This window comes from Notothenia coriiceps, unplaced genomic scaffold (assembly GCF_000735185.1).
Source record: "Notothenia coriiceps isolate Sejong01 unplaced genomic scaffold, NC01 NC01_scaffold00037244, whole genome shotgun sequence".
Classification (NCBI taxonomy): domain Eukaryota; kingdom Metazoa; phylum Chordata; class Actinopteri; order Perciformes; family Nototheniidae; genus Notothenia; species Notothenia coriiceps.
Window position 1 is genome coordinate 1,969,690 of NW_011369945.1, and position 22,695 is coordinate 1,992,384.

General features: G+C 40.9%; 1 protein-coding gene across 2 annotated transcripts; it reads right to left on the reverse strand.

Annotated features, from left to right (window-relative positions):
• Nucleotides 1–6,827: 6,827 nt before the first annotated feature.
• Nucleotides 6,828–17,834, reverse strand: LOC104964430 (jun dimerization protein 2-like). 2 transcript variants are annotated; one of them, XM_010793210.1, is made up of 5 exons: nucleotides 17,714–17,834; nucleotides 16,593–16,645; nucleotides 9,827–10,044; nucleotides 8,678–8,782; nucleotides 6,828–8,159 (listed from the first exon to the last, which is right to left on the reverse strand). In XM_010793210.1, exons 3-5 carry the CDS (start codon nucleotides 10,019–10,021, stop codon nucleotides 7,968–7,970), a joined length of 492 nt encoding a protein of 163 aa, XP_010791512.1. In that variant the 5' UTR covers nucleotides 10,022–10,044; nucleotides 16,593–16,645; nucleotides 17,714–17,834; the 3' UTR covers nucleotides 6,828–7,967. The 2 variants fall into 2 exon arrangements, with proteins under 2 accessions (XP_010791512.1, XP_010791514.1); XM_010793212.1 differs by lacking the exon at nucleotides 16,593–16,645.
• Nucleotides 17,835–22,695: the final 4,861 nt, after the last annotated feature.

Below are 22,695 nucleotides of genomic sequence, written 5' to 3' on the forward strand. Positions count from 1 at the left end.
TATCATTGTACAAATAATTGTATTTTAGTCCGATTGTAAAAGTGTGTTTTGAGATTAAGGTGAGACTTTTATTAACAAGAAAGATTGTCCATTTGCATGTTGATTCTCAAACACAAACTTTACAGGGGGTACTCGATCATTTAAGAGTCTTTAAAAGGCTTTGAAGTGCTCTTCGTTTATTGGAACATCTTCACACATTTTGTCAAATGAATAATCTTTGTATTCAAGGACAAAGTAATTCAGACTAACAACCTGTTGTTGTTTCACATGTAAGAGATCATTCTGTATGCGTTCCCTGTGAATGTAGTCACTGACAAATAATATAAATAATTGTAGCCTGTTCAAAACCTTATTTTTTTTAAATATAATTTGAATCTATTAGGAAGCTGAGATAAAAAGCTCCTTTAAACACTGAGCGATAAAAACCCATCTTCTTTGTAGCTTCTGTTATTTCTACATTACGACATCAATTTACTGAACACGTCAAAGTTGGAAGAACCATTTCCAACCTCTGGAAGTACGACCATCGTGATGTACTTGAATGCACCATGGCATTGGTGAAGGATCATTATAGTTACACTGGGACAAGAGGCTCATCCAAATAAGGTAGGTTTATAGGCCTTAATAATTATATATTTGTATTGTATACAGAAGAGACACGGCAGAGGAAGTGGAGACAGAAACATGGAGGGAGTTGAGGTGCATTTGGTTTAGGATTTAAAGAAAACCATGTCTATAGAATGTCAAAATGTTCCTATAGTCTTGTCAGGTCCAAAACTCAACAGCTATAGTTTACCATCATCAAGAGTGGAAAAAAAACTGAATTTTCACATTTAAAAAGCTAGAATCAGAAATCTTTGACTCCTTAAATAATTACTCAAACCAATTAATCGGGGTTTAAAATAGTTGGCGACTGATTTAATAGTTGAAATGTCATTTATTCATCTTAGGAGCTCTATCTGAAATAGGATATACATTTTAAAAGGGTGGTCCCGTATTCTCATGACCCATCATATTAGGTGTCAAGCCCTTTCCATATGAGTTAATAAAGAGGTGCTTCCTGTCAGCGTCTCCTCTGTGGTTACCTCTGAAGCCACCTGACAGATCTGATTGTCGGATATCACACCTTGAGACAATTCACCTTCAATAATCCTAGCCTGCCGGCCCTGAATAAGTAATGCTGCACATCCATATTCATCGACGTGCTGTTTCCTTTACAGGCTGTTTCATTCAAAGCTTACCACTGTGGGCGAGACAACTAGCTTCCATCTGGCTCTATTCTTTCTCTCCTCTCGGTCCTTTGATATGGATGCCAGCTCTTTTTCTTCCTCCTATGTTCTGTTGTCATACCTGAAGATTATTTTTGGATGGAGAGAATGAGGTGGAGGACCCTGTGTCCCAACCGCAGACACAGCTGGCAGCGCTCAGGTGGGTGCAGCTGGTTGGTGTCAGCGGTTCAAGTATTCACACTGGGCAGAACTGGGTTGAGCTAAGGACTACAGCGGGTGGACAGAGGGGGGGGGGTTGTTGTTAGGATACACCTGTCCTTGGTTGTGTGTCAGTTCCGCTTCCTTATCTCTATATTTTCGCAAAAAAATGTAGCATTGTGAGACTTGTATGGCAAAATGGAAGACCTAATAAATAACTGACTCCGTAACATTTTATTTTCAGATTTTCTTCCTCATCCTCTGTTTCTACGACAGCTCAGCAAACTCACTGCAACAAAAAGAGACCACTGACTTCACAAAGAGTTAAAAGTGAAGGATTACTTGCCAAAAATACACTCAAAGGGATATTTCAAACCAATTAAAATCTCCTTCATGACAAACCTAGACAAAGCTTGAGCTAAGATTATTCTGTTTGATTATTCAAACTGTTTTACACTAATAAGTGAAACCTGTTTTCCCACAAAAAAAAGAGGGATGTCTAAAATGTATATACGTTTAAATCACAGGCAAATAAATGTTGTAAACTTCAGCTTGTTTGGACCTAATGACAAAGATGAAAATTGTGTAAAATAGGACTACTTTTCTTAAAATGGTTACTTATTTCTTCTTGACTATAAAATAATACCTTTTATGTCTGCATGGTAAATATTAGATACAAAATATTCCTACTAACACCATCACAGACTGACCTGTACATAATGGAGGAGGTGCAGTCCTTGTCAAACTTCCTGAGCAACCACTCGAGCTGCTGCTGATCCAGAGGTATGTTCGCTTCCTGCATGCATGACAACATTATTTTCTCCAATTCTCCTCCATACAATAGTTCATATCTGAATACTAGTTAAATACTTTTCTTTGATAGATTGTTTGCTGTGAGAAAGTAAGCCTGACCTTCACAGCCTTTCTGAAGTCAGAGGTGGAGATGCTGGTTGTTCCTTCTTTATCCAAAGCTTCAAAGAAATCCATAATGGTCTCATTTCGTTCTGATAGGAATTTCTATTTAAGAATCCAAATTAAGTTTCAAGATTATACATTTAAAGAAAATATCTCTGGGACCTCTTTTAGGATGCTATTTGTGTAACATTATGAGCATAAACACTGGAATCCTAGTTATAACTATTAACCTATTTTTCCCCCAGATTTCTCTTCTTTCCTGACCACTGACCCGTAAGATCTGGAGAGCAGATAGGTTCCTGGTGACGTAGCTCATGGCGCTGTGCCGCACATCCAGAGCAGGACGCTTCTGACGGACTTCTTCCAGCAGCTCCACAAACTCCTCATTCACAAACACCGTCTGCACAAACACGGTTAGAGCTTAGAAGAAGCTCTAAAGGCATTTAATACAAGATAAATATTATTATTCATGTTCTGAGAGGAAATGTACAGCACTTACAGAAATATCAATCTCCTCCAAGGCTGATTTCATGTTGTTTTTGACAGTTTTTAGCAGCGTGAGAGCTCCGATATTCGTCAGGGGGTTTTGTGAAAGCTTAACAAAATACAGACACACCAAACCTAACAGTTAGAGTGCAATGATGCTGCATAATAAATACCAGTGATCCACCTGTTTGCATGCTCACCTTGAGGACCCCGAGGGTGCCGTTGGTGATCAGACCCTGGCAGAGAAGTGTCACAGCCTGATCGTCCACATGGTTACCACTGAGGTCCAGCAGCACAAGCGTCCTGTTGTTCTTCAGGGCCTGACCCAGTGACTCCGCCTCCATTTGGCCGAAAGCGTTCCACGACAGATCGAGCTGCTTCAGAGTCGAGTTTACCTGAGGAGAATGTGAATGAAATGTCTGTGATAGGAAACAGAGCGTTATATATACACTATGCATTATGAGTGTGTTGTTCTGGTCACCTTTAGCCCTGCACTAACAGCCATAGCACCACCCAGACGAAGGGGGTTCCAGCTCAGGTTTAGGACTTCAATACCTACATTTGCAGCTTTATGAAAGGGGAAACAAATGTCAAAGTACAAAATACGTATCACAACTAAAAAATATAAATATTTCATTTTTGCAATGACATCAATAAGCTGTAAAGTATATATCCTCAGTTTGTTTTGACTGCTAAATATATGTTAACATTTTTGAGGGTTATTGGAATTGACTGTCACTGTACTGTAATGTAATTATTGCAATATAAGAATGGGCCGACAAATTGTTTGTTATATTAGTTTAATTCCTATTTCTGCCAGGCAAATCACAAACTGAAGGGGGAATACGGTATTGAAATATAAGTGGTACGAAAATTAGTGTTCACATTATATACAAGACAGATGTTTGAATAGAGAAAACATGCAACAACAAAAAAGGTTTGATGAGTTAAATCCATATTTATTGCAGGGAAAAGTTAAAAGGATAAAAATGTGATTTGTGATATCTGTATGAGTTTTGTAATTGAATGACGTGTTTATTTATATGACGGATTTGGCTTCTGCAGTGAAATTCTCCTAATACAGTCAGCCCTTGAGCAAGGCACCGGACATCCCCCTTCCCCCCCCCCTCCCATTTCTCCCCGGGCGCTGTACAAATGCTGCCCACTGCTCCTAGTTCTAGACTCCTGGTACTAGGATGGGTTAAAAGTAGAGAACAAATGTCACTGTGTGTGCGCCGTGTGCTCTGCATGTGTGACCATTAAAGGGGGTTTCATCCCTCCAATTCTATCTATCTAGAAATACTAGTGTACCTAACATATGGCCCAGGTGTTGTCCTCCTGTAAAACTGAACATGTTGTGGCTGAGGTCCAGCTCTTTGATCACATAGTCTCCCTAAAACGAAAGAGAATGTTGAAGATGAATGTAAATGTAGACCAGATACACTCTTGATTCATTCTATATATTCATAAAATAATTGCAAAAATGTTTCAGATTCAATACTTTGTACTAACCTTTAAAGCATCAGCAAAATATGTTGCTGCAGCATCATCAAAATCATTTCCTAGGGAAGAAGGGGACACTTATTTATTTATTAGTATACAACGTATTTCCATTGTGTTACAGCGAGAGGTATGCAAAGGACTCAATAACAACATCCTAAATGGTTCAAATACTTAGCTGGTTACCTGAAAGTTTGAGGGATTTGACATAGTAATTTTCTGACAGCATTTTGGAGATGGTGTACGCTCCTTCTTGGCCCAGCTGGTTGTTGGAAAGATTCTGATACAAAAAGATTTAAGAGATTAAACAAGCATTTGTGTATTATTAATATTTATTTTAAGAATGTGTCATTCCTCTTGCAGTTAAGAGCAGATGATTACCAGTACAGTTTTTCAGAACTAATTGTATTCAATACTTATAGAATATTTACCAGACTTTGGATGGTGATGTTTGTTTGAAGCATCTCCGTCAGATAGCGTGTCCCCTCGGGCCCAAGTGAGTTTTCCTCCAGCTCAAGGTTGGTGATAGTAGTGTCAGTCTGGAAAAACAATACAATTACTGAAATAATGATATTAGAATAGATCAAAAAGAATCGGAGGGATGGAACCCTCTTTTATGGTCACACATGCAGAGCACACGGCGCACACACAGTGAAAATTTGGGCCTCTGAATTAACCCATCCTAGTACCAGGAGTCTAGTACTAGGAGCAGTGGGCAGCTATTGTACAGCGCCCGGGGGAGCAATGGGGGGTGGGGGGTGGGGGGGGGGTGTCCGGTGCCTTGCTCAAGGGCACCACGGCAGGGCGCAGGAGGTGAACTGGGACCTCTCCAAGTAGCAGTCTCTCTGTCTAAATGTAAAGACTGCGTTGAAAAGGAAATAAGTCATTAACCCAACCTTACACAGACCCACCATTACCTTACTCTATAGAAAAACATAATTAAAAATATTTCATAACAGTAAATATAGTTAAAGGTAACGAGGCCACCCTACTTGCAGAACTATAGCCAGAGCTTTGGTGCCCAGAGGTCCTACACCATAGTGGTTTAGGTTGAGATTGGTGTCACCGAAGTTACGGAGAAAGGAGGATACAGGAACTGAGCCCGTCCTCTGACAGGCCTGCAGGTACAGCTCTGCACGGGACTGTCTCTGCTTCTGATCGGTGGCACCTGGAAGGAACAACACAGGAGAACACAGGAAGAGAGAAGAGGTGAGGGCGTTGAAGATTTTCCATGTTTATAAGACTGCATGGTCACTTTAACCTACTGTCTGTTTCCAGATCAGTGTCCCACTCATCGCCACTGTTGCCCTCTTGACCCTGGCTTGGCTTCTCCTCATCTTCCATCTGATCCTGGCTTCCTGAGAGCAGGTCTGACTGATCAGATAGCTGCTGCTCTTCCTCTTCCTCAAACTGTTCCATCATCCCACCACAAGTCCACCTAACCTGTACCTGTACCTGTACAACCTCTGAGGAGAAGAGGTGAGCTTTTGTTAAAATATTTTCTGTAGCAGTAAACTGAACAAGTGAGGAAATATGGTATACAACAGATTAAACTCAATGTATACAGGAGTGCAAAGTTCATTTTTAGTTAGGCCTAACCTGTATTTGTTGAAGACCAAAAAAAGGTCGTATCGAGCTAGCGTTAGCATTGATTAGCTTTTAGCTCTCATGTGTTTTATCAGCTGTTTTCATTCATAAAAAGCGACAGTTAGAGCAGAAAAATACCAAATTAAACGTAATTTTGCAAAGTATTTAAAACAAAAATTTTCTCTCTGTTTGAAAGCCACGTAAGATTGTAAAAGAACACTACTGCCTACCTGAACCAGTTTTGACACTTTTGAAAGTGAAGCCTCAACAAAATAAAGATGGTTTAACCGTAGGAAACCAACGGCTGTTGCCATGGAATTCATTCTCTCAATGGAAATTCGATTGAAAATAAAGGTTTAAAGAAATATGATTTTAATATTATATTTACGTTAAGCCTCTTTGACAATATATCAGCCAATATTGTTAGGTGAGTTGTCGGGTCTACTGCAAATATGCAGTTCATAAAACGTACCACTAGATGGAGCCGTTGACCGCATCTGAGCCGAGCCATGAACAGGCTATAGTTAATGCTGCAGCAGAAAAACGAAACACATTTCACAATTCACTCTATGTTTTAGGGTGTACTTTCTCCCAGCAAAAATTAGTATAAATGGTCCCAATTACAAAATAAATGTCTGCTGTTTTAAAATGTAGTGAAAGAGATTATGCTGTCCTCCATCAGCAACAAATGTACTAGTCTTGAAATAACATTATTAGTATACAATTCTACAAACAAATCAATGCTACCAAGTCTTCTATCAAAAACACAATTAAGAAAAGAGGTCAAAGCATGTGAAGGTATTGAAGAAAGTGTCACAAATAATAATTCCAAAAATATTTACAATTAAAGGTGTTTCTTTATGCTTTAAAGAAAGTAATGTAAAGATGCATTCTAAAATATTGCATTAATGTGGTAATAATCATGCCTGGTATATATAAATTCATGATTGACCTTTACTGAGTTGCAAATGAAAGTAAAGCCCTGCGTTTGGCAATGTGCCTCAACCGAAGAAAACATGATTGCACAACCTTTGTCACTTGATAGTTTAAGTGTCATGATCGGGAGGAAGTAATAGCCTACAAGGATTTTAACTGAAATCTTGCATGTCTGATGGGGTAATTGCAAATAACAAGACATGCTCTTTCTTGTAGTTTAGAAAATAAAATGTAATCTATTCAGGGTAAAAGAGTCATACATAGCAGATACAGGTCCATAACAGACATTGAAATACTGCTCAGCTGAAAAGAGTGCTGCTTGTTTTCACAGCTGTTAGACAGCGCAACATGATAGACAAAGACTGGAAAAGATTGAAAAGACAAATCACATCAAGTGATTAACAAGCATTTCATATATGTTTATGTATACAAAGCAGTATAAAACAAGTACATAATGGACAGACAACAAGTCCTAAAAACAAGGGTGTAAACATTTTGTGTATACTGTATGTGCTTTTTATGACGCCAGCGTCACCACAAATCGGATCAACCGGTAACTGCCATCGTCAAGGCAGGGTAAAGAAATCAACATTACAAAAAAAAAACTCTACTCTGTTTGGTGTACTTTTATTGAGTATTATGTCCTAAAAACTCTACACCTGTATATTTCCGCTAGCATACAAAGGGAAGCTGCAAAAGCCTTTTTAGGTATCAGCATTAAAAAAATGCCACACAATCTACTCAGGGCTTTTGTAACAGAGCACCATTTTGATATTAGTGTGTTTCCTCGGCGTTGTTTCCAGTCGTACTCTTCTTTTTCCATTGGTCCCTTTTATGTAGAGATGGTTGAAGTAACATTAGGCACAGCGGGTGTCAACAACAACAACAGTTAATGTGGAGATGAAACTGGATATTTCCAGTCTTCCAATGGACAGAGCCAGCTCATGTAGCAGTACTAAGGAAGCCCTACAACCTCAGGTCTTTGGGCAGAGTCTCCAAAAGTCTTGGAGCTCAAGTGCTTGTTTAGATATTGCCAGTTATGTTTTTCATTTGAAATGGCTACCACGTGGTGCTAGTTTGGGCGTCAGGGACTCCTGCGTCCCTGGTTTCCCGGTTTCACTTGGCGTCGGTGGACAGCTGCTCCAGAAATGGGTTGGCCTCACTCTCAGGAGTTTTGACGCTGTCGGTCCTCACGATGCAGGTGGGCCGGTGGAGATTGAGCATCACCATTAGCTGCTGCCTCTCCATACGGAGCTCCTCGATCTGGGCCTTCAGGTCGGAGTTCACCACCTCCAAACGCTCCGACTCCTGGACAAAGATGTTGAATTATGAGATACTACCAGACAAATACAATGTTCAGAGTACTTTCATCAGCTGTTCAGGTTCACTTAAAGGTTATGTTATAGGTATCTGATATATACAAAACATGTCTCTGAAGTGTTTGGCTCCAAATACCCAACTGATCATGCATTGTAGCATCCCATAATCCCCTCTGTTTCAGCCCTGTTTCAAAAGTGCTGATTCTGTGTCTGTTACTTTAGATGAAAATAAGGAGCCCCTCCCCACACCCCTCTGAGAGATATTTGGTTAAAAATAACACAATGGTGCTCTAGGAGGAGATTCAGGTGATAAGGTGGGGGGTGTTACCTTGGTTGATTGGCTAATGGTTAAACAAGCCAAAAAATTGTTATGACATTATAAAGTGTTCAAAATCTGATCAGCTCATTTTCAGACAGGTTTTTATATAAATGGATCAGGAAAAAAAGTGAGCCAATCTTTTGTCATGTTCTTGGCTTCCACTCTGCAATGCTGTGTCATGAACTCACCCTTTGAAGGAAGTCAGTCCGTTCCTTCTTTTTGTTTCGGCATCGCGCAGCTGCTACTTTGTTTTTGTCTCTTCTCCGCTTCCTCCTATCATCATCTTCATCCATCTACAAACGAACATTTTATCAATAAACCTACAACCAATAGTGGTAATTACCTCACCAAAACAACATGCATGTTGTGCAACCTCTATAGTAAATATTGTTGAGCACTGGAGGGGGAAAAATTCAACATACAAAATTAACAAGCCAAAGTAAACTGTATTTTCAGTTTACCATACTATGTTTACTGATCATCAACATTAATATAGTAATCTGCATAGAAATATTTGTATTGTCTTCACACTCTATCCTCAAACAAGCTCAGATCAATACACCTACAACTACTGACAATAAAATTTTATGGATAGAATATATATTTTATACCAACATACTGTATATATTAAGCCTATTGTCAGGACATTTACTGGTACCAGAATATTAAAGGTGGGGTAGGTAAGTTTGAGAAACCGGCTCGAGATACACTTTTTGTTATATTCCATGGAATGCTCTTAACATCCCGATAGCAATGAATATCTTAAGAGCTTTGACAAAAAATCCATAAAAAAATGTCATCTGTGGAAGACGTAGTACTGTAAAAAGCACGACCAATCATTTTAGCCGGGCCGGTTAAAATAACTGGATGGCCCACCTGCCTGTCAGCCTTCCAGCTGTCCACAAACTTATCTCGTGCCCTCATTGGTCATGTGCGCGTTCGTGTGTGTTGGAGGAGGGGCTCTGTAAGGAAGTGGCAGATTCTTTCCGGTTGTGTATTTTCAAATTCTAGCGCACTCGAGCTGGTTTCTCCAAAATTACATACCCCACCTTTAAGTATTTCCATAATTATAAACGTCTCTTTTATTTTTATATTCTTTCCATTATTTTTATTTTAATTAACAGAAATCTTGAATTGCTTGTGTTTGATTAATTTAAGAATGATTACAATTACAACTGTAAATGTAAGTATATTTTACAGATTATGATAACAACTGCCTTAATGGATGACTTTAAAACATCCTGAGTCTAAAACCCTCCTTCTTCTTCTCTACTGCCTGACTCGATGTACATCTTTCACCTCCTGCTGCACTAGCTCTCCTTTCTCCCCCTCCTCACCTCTGTCTTGATGGCCAGCGGCCTCTTCCCCAGCCGCCCCAGGAAGTGCAGCGGGGACAGCATGGTGCCCAGCTGGCGGAAGTCGGCTAGCTTGAGTTGATCAGTGAGTGTGGTGGCCGAGATGCCCGCCAGCGGGCCCAGGCAGGGCAGGGAGCCCGCCGCCATCGAAGGGTCAGGTATCTGTCCTGGCATCATGTCCGACCCGGCCACCACCGCCGCTACGGGAGAGAGAAGAGAGGAAGGGAACGATTAGGACGAGAGAAGTAAGCCTTAAAGGCAGTTGTTGATACAAATTACCCCTTTTTGTATATGCAGTGGAAAGCATGTAAAGACATGTTTTAAATGTTCTACTTCTTATTGCCTTAAGTTCATAGTATAGATCATTTTTTGGATTTTGAAGAGGAATATTGTTTTACCCATTTGTGTTTCTGCTATGGTCGTGAGCGGTACGTTTATACCCAGTTCCTTTTATCAAATTGCCCTCTGTTATCTTTATTGTGATCTTGTAGTATTAGCATTCCATCCAAAACAAGTTTCATTTACTGTTGTCTCTCCTTGTCATTGAACATTTTACACAGTAGATACGGGTTGCTGTTTCAAGGAATGCAGTCAAACGATGACAGCTTTGACAGCTGTGTTATCTTCTTAGTCAGCAGTCGATGAAAAAACAAACTCCAGACCATCGGCAGCTTCACACTCATCTCTGTAGTTTCACACGCAGAGGGAAGCCGTCTGTATGAACGCATAAATACAGGACCATCTACACTTATGCAACTAATAATTAACCAAGTGGCTTTCGTCTTGAATGTTTCGTTTCGCAAGAGGGGATTCAAAGGATATCAAAAGCACTGGGGTAACGCTCATGCATTCCTAAACACTTTCAACAATTTTGGGTCGTTTTAAGGGGGTTGACCACAGCCCTTTTTAATGTAATCAGGGAGGAATGAGGGAAAGAGGGGAGAAAGAGGAGAATTGTGCAGGCTCAAAGGAAGTGGCTGGAGAATTAAGACGTCTCTCTAATTACTGTAAGACCAAGAGTTGGAAAACTTCTGATGGCCAAATAAAAAACAAATGTTACAGATGGGAGCAGTGAAACATGAGCCGACTGTACCCAGCCCATCCCTGCAATCTCTGAGGAGACCAGAGGATTTTAGAAAGGTCTGACAAGAAACACTTATTGTAAAGGAATAAAGTACAACATATCCAGTATGTGAAGATGAGGAATGGTGGCAAACATTAAGCTGCTATTTATCATATTCTGATGATGAAATGATACTTTTGTGGAACAATTTTGCAAATAAAAACCACTCCTACTTCAATTACTTTGGCATGCTGACAAAATGGCAACTGGGATTATCCGCCGAACCTAAAGCAACGAGGTGTTTTTTAAAGATGAATGTTATCAGTGTCACTTCTACTAACAGCTTGATTCACATTTGCCTGCAGAGTATGAATCTGAACCTCTACATGTTGGGCACAAACCGAACAAAGCTCCTCTCATATGGAACCAACAAAGACGAGTATTGTGGGGCGCTGCGGAAACAGCTGACTCTGCTGGTGGGTGACTAGCTGACAGGCCCACTGTATTGTAAGTCAAACCAAGTTTTTCTTTCTTTGCTACTTTTTTTTTGCAGGGCTGAAAGACTCGCTCTAATACAAAAGTCATAGAGAAGGGTAGTGAACAAAAAAAACCAGGTTATGTAACTCTATTCTAATGTACTCCACCCTGGTTATGGGCTGGTCTCAAAGTGTTTTTACAGTTGGAGTTAACTGTCGCCGAGCATGGCTGAAACCAAATCAGCCCACTTTTAGAGAGAGGAAATCAATCCTGAAGCACAAAAGTGTTCTGTCACACAATACTTTAAATGTATTTTTCTTTCTCGTCAAAATCGTAACTAGTTAACAATCAGTAGGCACAAAGTGATGGGTATTGTTGGTGGGAGATTCCTGTAGCATCTAAAGCCTTCATTAGTACCTCAAACATTAAGTATTGCCGTACATGGACGGTCAAAAGTCACATGTCAACACTATTTTGACCCGTTCTCCACCACCTCCAGTCCGCATGATTTATTCGCTCCAAGGACAAGTTGGTGTGTGGAGCCAGTGTCCAATGAGCCATTTTATTATTTAAATCCTGACTGCCCCCACCCCCCTCCCTCCCTCCCTCTCTCCCTCTGTATGTATACTCCCATTTACACTGCACTTGGCAGCAGCCTGTTGTTTTTGCTGGAGAGGAAAAGAACAAGACAGCCCTGGTAAAAAATCTCTCTCAGACAGAATTCCCTCTCTTTTAAACTCCCGGGAGAGGTGGAGGACTGGAAAGTGCCAAGGCCTTTCTGCAGAGAGGCTGTCTAAGAACAAGACAAACCATATGAGAGCTAATGCACGGGTGAATGAAAGAGAAAGAACTCTTCACGGGCTGAATTTACTTCATTTACTATGAATTGTTTGGTCCATCAGATTTGATGACTTGTGACAAAAGAATAAGCCCGGATTTTTCTTACATTGCTCATTGCTGACCAATAACTGTGGTGGAATTCAAAAGATGCAATGCAAAGTAACCCCTGGGCCGGGAGAACAGCCACAGGAACTGAAGCGCCCATTAGGAATGACAGCAAATCACTTTCTGAGCCAAAATAGAGTCCAATATCCAAGTTGGCCAGACACTCACAGACAAAAGAAAATGTCAATGGAATTCACACAAAAAGAATAAGGAATAATCATGTATTATGTCCATCAGACCAGCTCATATACAGTACATTGTAATGCAAGCCTTCTCAGTCAGACATATTGCAAGGAAAGCCCCTAGTCAATGCTGTGGCTTGTTGAAGCTTGCAGTGGAGACCAGACCTCCACTCACACAAACACTCATACTTCAGTATTAAATACATAAACCTCATATTTGTCTGCATGACATCAGATCACACAGAAACCCTAAGGGGTGGTTTTTCCAGCGGCCTCCGAAACAAAGGTGATTTGATGTCTGATGGAAGACACCTTTTAATTATGAGACATAAAAGTGACTAACACACCAATCCAGGCAATTCATGAAACTGTTGTAAACTCACACAGACTCTGTTATAACAGTTTGTTCATATGTTAAAGCTGCTCCGTCTCTTTCAACCTGCCTTCAAGTGTCTCAAAATCCCCCTTGCAAATTCAACAGCCCGCCAAGCCTCGAGACATGAAACCCTTAAGAAGTCTCATCGCTACACGGGGAACATTCGCTGATGCATGTCTCGCACTGCGTAATTATGACAAAGAGCATGAGTCAAAGTGAATTTTACATTTTTCAAAAGATGGGTGTTTTCTCTCTTCTTTCTTTTTGCTGTCCGCTGCATGCAGCTGAGGATTAGTGGTCAGCGTTTGATGATGCAACGCCGTTACTATGCTTTTGCAGTCGAGCAGAAAAGCCAGTGCTACAGCTTTTAGGCCCACACTGGCCTCAAACAAAGACACCTACACAGCCCAGCACCGAGAGGAGACGAGCTGAAGCCAAGGGCGGGGAGCGGAAATGTCATGTATTAGTTATGAAATATAGGAACGTACACAACGAGAGTTCTGGCTTCGATCCAAAACTACTCTAACTGCATGTGAGCCGCAGATAGCTGGAGGTGTGTGTGAGGGTCCCTATATGTAAGCATGTCCTATACTGTGTCTACAATCTGCTGCGTTCTCTGCTCACCCACTCGATCTGTCTTCAACTCCAACAAATGTGTCCATTTCCGGAGTCTTTCCTGAGAGCAATTAGCAGTGCTGAGGAATTTAGTCCTTTACCAATAGCTAGCAGCACGACTGGAGGCCCCATTATCCTCGTCCCCTATAGAGACGGGGTGGGGGGGGGTTACAGAGGGGTTTCAAAGGTTACTCATTACCTTTTATATACTGCTGCTTTTTAAATAAGAAGCCCACTAACAGCTAACCTCTACCAGCACAGTCATTTTGGTGACTGAAAGCAGGAGTTGAAGGTATTTGCTCGCTAATTTATCTTTTCCTGAGACACAAAATGAAATCCTTCTGCTGCCAGACTACTTAACTTTAACTTGTTTTACGGGAAATACATGCAACCTTCCAAGATTCTATTTGAACAGTTTTTCTGTCAGCTCACTTTATTAAAGTCTAATTTTGGACTAATAACACATACCGCCAACATCTTGCAAAACTGTTGCAAACAACTTCCCCAGCGCTGGACGCCACACGAGCGCTGAAAGGGAACAATGAGCGCAAAGGCTCGGGCCAAGGCATGCTCTCTAAATCTGTGGCCAAGGTCTGAGCGATCATCATTATCGTCTGCACTCAGTCAGGCTGTGTGTTGAGTTACAGCCTTTCGCAATCCTCAGAGGAAACCAGGGAATTTGGCACCGACTTTCCTCGAGGACGGGACAAGTCCAAATATACAGTATCTACATTCCTCCATCCCCTCATTATATTTTCATTGGAGGGACAAGACACAGGCGCTCCGTAATAACGCCTGTTGTTCTCATTGTGCCGAGGTCATCTCTGGTCATTAAACTCCCGAGGTGACGGTGTGTGGGAGTGGAAGTGATTATCACAACAGAAAATAGGATCCCTTTTTTATTTGAGCTTGTATTTATGTTCAGTCTTCCAGTCTAAAGATTGAACCTTCCTATAGCAATTCAACACAATGATGAACATTTCACCTTGTGCAAAATTGTGAATGATGATGAGAAGATCAATGGTAATGAGGGTGCTTAATTTCCCCCCTCACATTTACAGTTTGCGAGCTGGAGTACAGTGCATGCAGAGGTTATAAATGAAAAAGCACAAGACCAGGTAGTTTAGCTTTTGCATTTAATTGTAGACTGCAGCCTTATAATGAAAACAATATTCCAGTCAAATGGAAACACAAAGCACCTGCAGATATGCACAAGGCATGAGGACTGTGGCTGCCTTCATTCGAACATTACTATGTGATCTTTGGCTGGATTCCTGCTCGGCCTGCTTCATGCCATGCAAACAGTCAAACATCTATATTCTGCATCTGGGTGGTCCTGGTTGAATTATTATATTGTTGCTATTTTTCTCCATGCTGTAAATCAGGATTAGACTTTGCATGGCACTGAGCTTTGGCTTGGCTCACACATGGATTAAATGAATCCAAATACAAAAAAGCAGACAAAAGCCAGTTCAAACGTATGGATTTTGCATCAATGACAAATCCAAGGCAAGTTATGTGTAATCCCTGAAAATAAGATATTGGCCAACAAAGTCAAGACTTAATACAGCCTGTTGAAGTAATCACCGTCATTATGTAACATGTGGTTGTCACTTTAATGCCGCTTCATGTTTTTTCCTCCGAAATTTCCTCATCTGCCGCACGTCAAGCACACGCCTGCTCTGACAGAGCAAGCCCCAGTGTCTTCAATGAGATTTGCAAAGCTTTTGTTCATCCCTGAGGCTGCAAGCCAAAACGTCAATGTGTAGGTCGACATCTTGAGTCTGGACTGCAAAAGGAGATAGCTGACTTCAAGTCCAAAATAATTTCAAGAAAACGGAAACCCTAACTATCTAAATGAGCCTTTCCCTGTGCTCTTTTCTTTAAAACAACACTGGTTTTAATGTCTCTCGGCTACACCTTTGGACATTTGGGTGTTTGCTTCCATAGTGGACATCTAGCCTGACACTGTTTTTACAGACCATGTGGAAAGGCTTATGGAGACTACAATGTGATACTGATAATGTGATACAGTGAATAGCTGCACCCCCCCAGCATTAGTATTAGTATCATTGAGCCTGGCTGTTGCATAGTTGGCTCTCTCGCCTGCAATGCGTCTGCTGTCTGTTCAGTGTACTGGGGTGCAGCTCGGCAATTCCAGCTCTCCAGAGACGCACTGGAAGGCATTTCTACTTAAAATAAACCCTGTGCGCCCACGTCCAGTCTCTCAGCCCTGTCGGCCCCGCGCTGCTTGTCGGCTCGCCAGCCCTTCCCCATTAATCCACTGACTGCAGCGTTCCATTTATGCAGAGACCATCGTATGGATGTGCCCGGGCAGGCGCTGGGACATTTAAACCCTCTGCAACACACTCTCCTTCACTTCATAGATAAAGACACAAATGAACCACATAAATAAAGAACATACAAATAGTTTCCCCTGCATGGCATGTTGTTGTATGAGCGTGCACAACACCAGCTGGAGAGCATGCAGTTGCTCCATAGGGAAACATTGAACCTATGAACTTGCAAGTCACAAACCCACACGCACGCACATGATCCGCCCCCACCATCATATTTCCCATTCCATGATTGGCCTTTAACCCTCAGGCCAACAAGGGCAGATATCTAACGCTACCTCTGGTCTGGATAGAGTTACTGATACACAGTCAAGTGTAAATCTTTTAAAAGACCATCATGTAGACAAGAGGACAATATTTACCGGCTCATCACAACAACAACAGTGAGAAAATGATTGATGTGGTGATATAGGAGAAGAGTAATACTGGAGTCTGTTTCTAGTATGCATATTCACACGAGAGATCACTCACACACACAGTTTCCCTTATCCAGTGCAGTAAAACATAAAAAGCATGTGCACTACGATCGGCCAAAACAAAGATTACAAATCAGAGCTCAGATTCTTTGCTTTACTCACATGCTGCCAAATAAACCTCACACTTCATTTAAATTACTTATGTTCCAAGGAGAAACAGATTTGCCAAGAAGATTTGTTTCTGTTCAGAAGTAAAAACTCAAGAGAGCATCCCTGAATAATTGTATCTTAAACTATTCTGAAGGCTTGGTACTTACTCAGAGAAAAGTTGTCAGTCGTCTTCTGTCAATGATGCAACTGTGTTTGGACGCTGTAGAGAGGTAATAAGATATGAATAAGTGGGAGTACTGTTTTAAGAGCAGTACAAAAACTATTTTCACAACTGATTAATAGTATTAGTGAATTATCGAGCAACAGTGCTAAACATCCTCTTTTTCCTGTTTCTTAAATGTGAGGATTTTCTACCTTTTCCTATGTTATGTCATAGTAAATGTACTCCCTCTGTGGTTGATCTGATCTAACCTTAGGCTCTGGAAAACTGAATAATCATTAGTTTAAAAAAATGATGCATATTACAATTGATAATTTCCTTGAAGCCCTTTTTATTATTTCCCGGTCCATACCAGCAGAGACTCACCGGTATACAGTTTGTTGCAAATCTGGTATTATTAGCTTATGCATCTTGCAGCTGCATGCAAAGTGTTGACTCTCCAGTGTGGTTAGAAAAAAGGTGGATGAACAGTACGTGCAAGCCGATTATAGTGTTACAGCATAATATGCACATGGCATGAAAAATACAGCATTAAAACAATTGAACATGCATATTTCTTCAATGTAAAGGTATAAACGCGTGCAGTTTGGTGCAGCAGACTAGCTTAGCTTGCAGTTACGTAGAAACCCCAGTGTGTGTAGCGTTACATAATCGTCTTCACAAGGCTAACCGACACTTCTCCTATTTAGCAACACTGACATTAAAACTGCCCTGATGAAAATACCTCCAGTTCGTCCCAAGCTGGTGTTTAATTTAGAAAACATGTCTGCAAATAACGAGCTGCAAAGCGACTGTTGCTACAACAGTGATAACTACAACCTATTAGCAAAAAAAAAGACTTCTGCGGTAACACAACGGAAAACTTTAAAACTATTTAAACAGTTTTTTTTTATTGCAGAAATAAGTCAATATACATCCTCTTAAAAAATATTAATATTTCATATTAAAAAGCATACATGTCACAAACCATATCCAGCGTGTCTCTAACAACGTGGTGGGAAAAGTGTAGAAAATATGAAATAATGTCAAGCCTGGACCAATATTTAGCTAACTATTAGCACTAAAACAAGAAGGGAATAAAACAATAGCGATGGCACTCAGTCTTACCTGGTGTGCGTCCAAAAATCCGCAGTAATATTGGGACGGTGTTGGGAGTCGGATGCAGGTTTTGGGACTAAAGGGGGCCGTTGCATCAGCCCGTTTAAGTACTGTGTGATCTTGTCTGAGGGCTCAGGAATGCGGAACTGCTGTCCCAGACGTAAGCATGGATGAAAATAATGTAAGAGGAGGTTTGTTTGCTCCACCCCTAGCAACCAAATAACACACACAGACTGCAGGAGAGGAAACTTTCAGATAGAGAGGCAGACAGGGAGAGTGAATGCACGCCTCCAGCCATAAAACCAGTCACTAATAAAGCTATGCTGTAAACATAAATACACTCATGTTAGCTGCAGGTGTTTTATTATTTGGGTTAAACTCTAGAGCTAACATCACCACGCTTCATAAGTATGTCAGGAAACTTATTTACAGTGCTGGAAAGTAAATGTACTGAAGTATTAAACCACAGGTGTCCAAACTATGGCACGGGGGCCAAATGCGGCCTGTTGTCCATAAAAGTCTAATGGGATTGGACTACGGCCCACACCTGAAACTTGTGCTTGTACGTCTTAAATATATATGTAGTCATACATTACACAGTAATATTCATGTGTTAGTATGCCCTTTCCAAGCCATCTAAAATATATTCTGTCAATTAAAGTTGAATTTTTTTTTCTAACAAATCTTAGTTGATAAAAATGACAAGCTTGAAATATACCTTCATATTTCCCCTTATTAAAATCAATCTGATGCTTCTGTTTCAAGGAATGAGCTGCCAATACTTTTGTTACAAAATAAATGAAACCCTAGAGAACTGGGATGTAGGCTGTATGTAAGTATATTCAAGTTTGAAGCATAATTTACCCACATTTGATTGATTTTGCTAACTTATGACTTAACTTAACACATAAAGCAATATACCTCTACTCGAGTGAGTGGCCCAGCACTTCGTATATTTTTCTGTGGCCCTCAGTGAAAAAAAGTGTGGACTGCCCTTTATTAAACTATCTACTCCGCTACATTTTAGAGGCACATATTCTACTTTTTAAGTTTCTTTGTAGATCCAGATAAATTAGAAAAATAGAATCAACAAAAGCAAATATGGCATATTACACAGTGGCACAGTTGCCCAATAACCCAAAACAGGTCTCAGTGGACTTTACAGAAACAAACAACAGCATTGTAAACAAAACAGGAAAATAATGACAAGACAAGATAGAGTAGGCTATAACATGTACATAAAATGAATTAAGATACAAGAAAAGACAATAGAAATACAATAAAATGTAGGAACCAGGAAGACGTACATAGGGAATAATCTAAAACCAGCTCTAACTAAAGGCTTTGTTAAAAAGGAAGGTCTGCCTCTCTGATAAAAACAAGACGTTTCCTTTGTGGATCCATGGAGGTAATTTGCAAACTAGGAGTGTATGCTATAAATAAAAAACAGCTGCAACATTTAAGTGATGAATGGACTAATGCATCATTATAATTATATACTATATGGTATTCTTAAATGAGCCATTCTGCATAATGAGTACTTGTGTGTCACAGTATATTTTACAGTGAGATCAACAGGATTTTGAGCAACAGAAGTATTTATTTTTCTTTCTAATACAGTATGTCTTTGAGATTATTTAAACATGTGCAAGGATGTGGCTTTGTTCCCGATAACTTTCAGAAGTCGTTGTTAAATTACTGCATTACCCCAAAATAGGGAAATTAGCCATTAAGCTCTTACAGGGAAATGAGAGTTATCAACAACCCGAAATTACTCTTTTAAGTACTCAAAAAATGTTTCAGTCTACAAATGACAAACACAAACCAATTTAAGACCTATTGTAAAAGTCAATATGCATTTTTATGTGATGAATGTTTTTTGGAAGAGCATAGTCATCACTTCCTGTTATATCCCTGTTAACTATTAACATTCAATCTGGTAAACAGAGCTTAACTTTGATTGTTCATGCAAAGGCAAAAATGAAAGTATTTCACCTTGTTTGTCATCCTGTACCCGGAAGTTATTATGCTTTCAACATTGCATTTGGACTTTTGAGTAGATTTATTGTGCGTTATAAGACTGAAAAGGAAACACACTATTACTTTTCTCAGACAAATTCACAGAGAGCAGAACTCTTATTATTTCAGGTGCAGGAAGTTTAACGCCTAAGTAATGCAGTAAATCTTGAAGAGTCTTTGCACATGTAGCTTTAGCTGCTGAAATCCATTTTTATTTTCTCAACTTAATAAAGCGGTTACTTGATTCATAACACACACTAAACACACATGCACAAAATAATGGCTTCTAAAGGAGAAACTTCAGAAAGTTCCAGAAATCTGAAACTGAAAATCTCCCTCTGCTGCTTCCCTCTAGTGTGGCCTGTGTCTGTTTGTAGCACATTATGGGGAAGTTATACTCTTCAAGCACTAAAAGAAAAAACCTCTGAAAAACAATTCCTAATTGATTTTGGCTATTTCTCTTGCTAATTTTCTATTTGAATGTTGAAAGTTCTGCACACCTAGATGTATTTTTCAATATAGCCATCTTTATAGCCATATAGCTGTATAAATGGTGCCAAATTACATTACATTACATTGCATTTAGCTGATGCTTTTATCCAAAGCGACTTACAATAAGTGCATTCGACCAGGAAGATATAAACTTGAAGAAAACAGAATCATATAAGTACATCAGGTTTCATAGAGCTAAATATTTCAAGTGCTACTCAACTGGCTTTAGATAAGCCAGTCCTTTATTAGTATATAAGTGCTTTGTTAGCAATTCTTTGTTAGTAATTCTATCGCTCGAAGAGGAGTCGAAAGAGATGAGTTTTCAGTCTGCGCTGGAAGATGTGCAAGCTATCTGCTGTCCTGATTTCAATGGGGAGCTCATTCCACCATTTTGGAGCCAGGATAGCAAACCGACGTGTTTTTGCAAATGGGAACTTGGGTCCCCCTTGCATCGCGGGTGCAGCGAGCCGTTTGGCTGATGCAGAGCGGAGTGCACGTGCTGGGGTGTACGGTTTAACCATGTCCTGGATATAGAAAGGGCCCGAACCATTCACAGCATGGTACGCCAGTACCAGTGTCTTCAAGTGGATTCTTCAGTTACTGGAAGCCAGTGAAGGGAGCGGAGGAGCGGCGTGGTGTGGGAAAATGTTGGAAGGTTGAAGACCAGACGAGCCGCTGCATTCTGGATGAGCTGCAGAGGTCGGATGGCACATGCAGGTAGACCAGCCAGGAAGGGTGTTGCAGTAGTCTAGGCCCGACGAGAGCCTGGGCCAGAACCTGCGTCGCTTTCTGGGTCAGGAGGGGACGTATCCTCCTGATGTTGTAAAGCTTGTATCTGCAGCAGCGGGTTGTAGCAGCGATGTTTGCAGTGAAGGACAGTTTGTTATCTAGGGTCACACCCAGATTCCTTGCAGTCTGAGTCGGGGAAACAACAGAGGGGCCGATGTTGATTGTTAGGTCAAGAGTGGGACAATTTTTTCCCGGAAGGAAAAGCAGTTCAGTCTTGTCAAGGTTGAGCTTGAGGTGGTGAACAGACATCCACTGAGAATGTCAGCTAGACAAGCAGAGATGCATGCGACGACCTGGGTCTCTGAGCGGGGAAAGGACAGAATTAATTGGGTGTCGTCAGCGTAGCAGTGGTATGAAAAACCATGTGGGTTAATGACAGATCCGAGCGAGTTTGTGTACAAGGAGAAGAGGAGGGGACCGAGGACATAGCCCTTAGGAACCCCTGTAGTTAGTTGACAAGGGTCGGACTCGGACCCTCTCCAAGTTAACTTGTAGGTGCGGTCTTTGAGGTATGAGGTGAGGAGGGAAAGTGCAGAGCCTGAAACTCCAAGTTCTTGGAGAGTGCGAAGGAGGATCTGATGGTTCACCGTGTCGAATGCAGCAGACAGGTCCAGAAGGATGATGACAGAGGAGAGGGAGGCTGCTTTAGCAGTGTGCAGTTCCTCAATGACAGCAAGGAGAGCAGTTTCTGTGGAGTGACCTGCCTTGAAACCAGATTGGTGCGGATCAGGAACGGGAGGAGAGAGAGACAGGCCTGTAGTTTATAACATTGGACAGGTTGAGAGTGGGTTTCTTTAGGAGAGGGTTTACTCTTGCCTCCTTGAGAGTGTTTGGAAAGTGACCAGAAGTTAGAGAAGTGTTGATGAAATGGGTGAGAAACATCAGAATATATAGAATATCAGGAGCGATAGTCTGAAGGAGGTTTGAGGGATAGGGTCCAGAGCAGTGGTTCCCTACCTTTTTTCCCAAGAACCCCCCCAAATGACTCCTGTTGGAAGTTGCGTTGCGCCCCCCCAGGAGTATGAAAGCGTAATTAAGGAGCACTATTGGAGTGAGTTTGATGGTTATTGGACTGGACAATGACTATGTTTTAAAAAATTCGCTTATCCAGACAACCCCGGTTTGGACACTTAACGCGCAGAAGAAACATTTATATTAAAGAAAAAATTATAAATTTCTGTCTTTTTATGCCTATAATAGCTACTAACTTGGATTTGTATTCAAATTAATTAACTAATTATTTTTTATATTTTATTGTAATGTATAGACAAGGCGCGCCCCCCAGGTTGGGAACCGCTGGTCCAGAGGACAGGTGGTAGGACGGGCAGAGGTAATGAGGGTAATAACCTCACTTTGAGAGAGAGGGGTAAAGGAGGTTAGTGTGTGGGTGAAGGGTGGGTCTGGGGACCCAGTGGTGACTAATGGTGAGTCGGAAAAAGAAGAGCGAATATCATCAAGCTTTTTTTCAAAGTAGTTAACGAAGTCGCTTGGAAGAAGGGAGGAGGGGGAAGGGGCTTTGGGGGGGTTCAAAGAGGGTGGAGAAGATAGAAAATTGTTTTTGGGGATTGGAATAGAAAGATTGGATCGTATCTTGAAAGAAAGTGCTTTTTGCCTGAGAGATCAAATCTACCGGTGCATTACTTTACAAATATCAAAGTCACATCTGAACTGCATTTACATTTCAGAGAAAA